General features: G+C 37.1%; 1 protein-coding gene across 1 annotated transcript in view; it reads right to left on the reverse strand.

Annotated features, from left to right (window-relative positions):
• The window catches only part of man2b1 (mannosidase, alpha, class 2B, member 1), a 16,227-nt gene that overhangs the window by 11,105 nt on the left and 2,475 nt on the right, over positions 1–2,647 (reverse strand). Inside the window, exons 3-4 of the mRNA XM_015374015.1 lie at positions 1,044–1,217; positions 770–963 (exon numbers count right to left, since the gene is read on the reverse strand). Coding sequence (XP_015229501.1) covers positions 770–963; positions 1,044–1,217 — 368 coding nt within the window. The remainder of the gene's footprint in view (positions 1–769; positions 964–1,043; positions 1,218–2,647) is intronic.

Consider the following 2,647-nt stretch of genomic DNA (forward strand, 5'->3'; position numbering starts at 1 on the left):
ATTTGACGATTATTTTGCACACCCTTAATATACATAACTGTCTTCCTAAATGAGTAGAGTCAAGGAAACAAACTGTTCACCAGGCTAGCTCAGTGCTCTACATCCAGTCTGTTCCCCTGTCTGGTTTTGAGGTGTGTCAAAGCTTAAGCTGAGCTCAAGCATATAAGAAAAACTCACTTTTTGGTTGATTAAGGCTTGTTTAATTTTTCAATTACTCACAAAAGCAAAACAGATCCTAGCACTATTTTGTTTTACTACCTAAGAAATAAAATAAAATATTTTCATGTACCCCTTGCAATGCACTCGCGGACCACTAGGGGTACACCTATTCCCAGTTGGGAAACACTGGTTTAGGTTAAAGAAGGGACATACCGTAATTTTCGGACTATAAGCCGTGACTTTTCCTCCATTTTTCGACCTTGCGGCTTATATAACAATGCGGCTTATCTATGGACTTTTACAGCTAACGGCCACTAGGGTAATACCTTAATCTATGGATTTTACCATCCACCATATTGACGTCACATTTGCTTCAACACACAAGTACGGTAGCCGTGCGCGCGGGAATGCGGAGGTCTTCCGGGAGCAGACTTCTACCACGAGGCTTGTATATGTACAAATCATGCAATTTAGCTTCTGTGGCTTATATTAAGGTGAGGTTAATAGTCTGAAAATTACGACAGTTATAATTCATTTTATTTATTTATAGCCACTCATTTATAAAATATTGATTCAAATTTCATTCTGTAAAAGTTTTAAATTGATCTACCTGTGCAAACATGGAGGCGTGTTCGCGAGCGTGGCCAAAGGGGTCAATGTGCCAGGCGACGCGAGGACGACCACACACCCCGAAGGTTTCATTAAGAAACCTCAGTCCGATGGTCATCTGGTCGATGACGGCGCTGTAGTGTGTGGTGGCTTCATCGCTCATACACCAGCCACCGTTGACAAACTCCAGCCGTCCTGGAGGGGAAAGTGTTCAGACATAATGAAATCAAACGCTTCCCGGGGTTAATGCACAGTCCCAGCACAGCGTCCTGTACCTTCATTAACCAGCTGTTTGACCGTCTGCTGCATGCTGGAGCTCTGCTGCTTCCACCAGCGGTAGAAGAAGCCCGTCTCTACATAGATGAACCGTCTGTCTGGGTTCTTTAACAGCTGATCCACCACAGAGTCCAGAATGTACTGGACGCCAGCATGTTGGATATCGTTACGATCTACAAAAGAAAACAAAAAACACCTTAGGAAAACCACCTCATTGAGAGCAAACATTCATTTACGCTTCTTATAAAAGCCAGATTTTATATTTTGATAAGTAGCTAATCATCTTCATTCTTTGGAACCCGTCATACGGCAAACAATCTCTCACCTCTTCTTATACAGCATCAACATTATAAAACTCGCCTATTTAACGAATGAAAAGGCAAATACGACTTTCAATGAAATGGTGTTTCAAGCAGGAATAAGCAAAATAAATACACATTTCGTCATTTTTTTTCCATTCATGCTGCACTTACTAGATAAGAAACTAACTAAAAATGTCAGGATACATAAATTACAATTTACATAAGCTTAAAAGTACATTAGTATTTTATCTATTTTTGATCATTTCCACCACAAAACGTAACTTTACTTTTGTCCCAAACCTTTATCTACTTGCAAAAACATCAGTCATCATGTAAAAGGAGAGCTAATTGAAAGTTAAGAGTTTTCCCAACACCTTATATTTATTTAAAATGTACAAATAATGAGAAATATACCGTTTTATGTTGTGTATATCTTATGCTAACTCTAAAACAGATTAGCATGCCAATGTCTAGAAATTTTAAAAGAAATGCTAAACATTGCCATTTCCATTACTATATATTCTATATACATTATACGTGTTTCATTACAGCCACAATTAGATGATTCTTTTACACATTGTGATCGAGAATAACTAATCAAAATAAGATTTTCTGAAAAAATATCATGACATTTGACTGAAGTTGGAGAATCATCCATTTAAAAAACAAACTTGAAGAAGATCTACTAAAGGTATTCTGCTGAAAAGATAAACTCCCTAACCAGACTAAAAAGTGATGAGACATGCAAGCTTGTCATGCAATTGTAATAAAACCATAAAAACACGTTTTGAATGGTAAAAGATGTCGACGGCACAAAGATAACAGAAGAATCAAGAACGATCAAAACAGCTGCACTCACTATAAGTGAGATTTACTCTAAAATATAAATCTGACTGCAGATTTTTGTTTATATAGGAAATAATGAATTCAGCGTTAGATATTTAAGGCTCTAAACATGCATAAATAGTTAGTGCAAATAGTGCTAAAACTGTATGTAGCCATGATTAGGTCATGATTTTTTTTTAGCTGCATAGAGATTCTGTCATTTCCTGTAGAACTATGGATATTTAGATTTTCACTACAGTAACCTGAACCTGTATGTTGACAGATTTCTGCTTTCTTAAAGCCTTTTTATGCTTGCAATATTTAGCGATTTAGCAGTCCAATCAAGACTGAACATGTTAAATATGGAAGCATATCAGCATTAAGCATCATCCTAGATAGACATGTTTAAACTAGGGATGCACGATATTGGGATTTTGGCCGATATCCGATATGCCGATATTTTAAAACTCACGTAG

Source organism: Cyprinodon variegatus, unplaced genomic scaffold (genome assembly GCF_000732505.1).
Source record: "Cyprinodon variegatus isolate N-32 unplaced genomic scaffold, C_variegatus-1.0 Scaffold96, whole genome shotgun sequence".
Classification (NCBI taxonomy): Eukaryota; Metazoa; Chordata; class Actinopteri; order Cyprinodontiformes; family Cyprinodontidae; genus Cyprinodon; species Cyprinodon variegatus.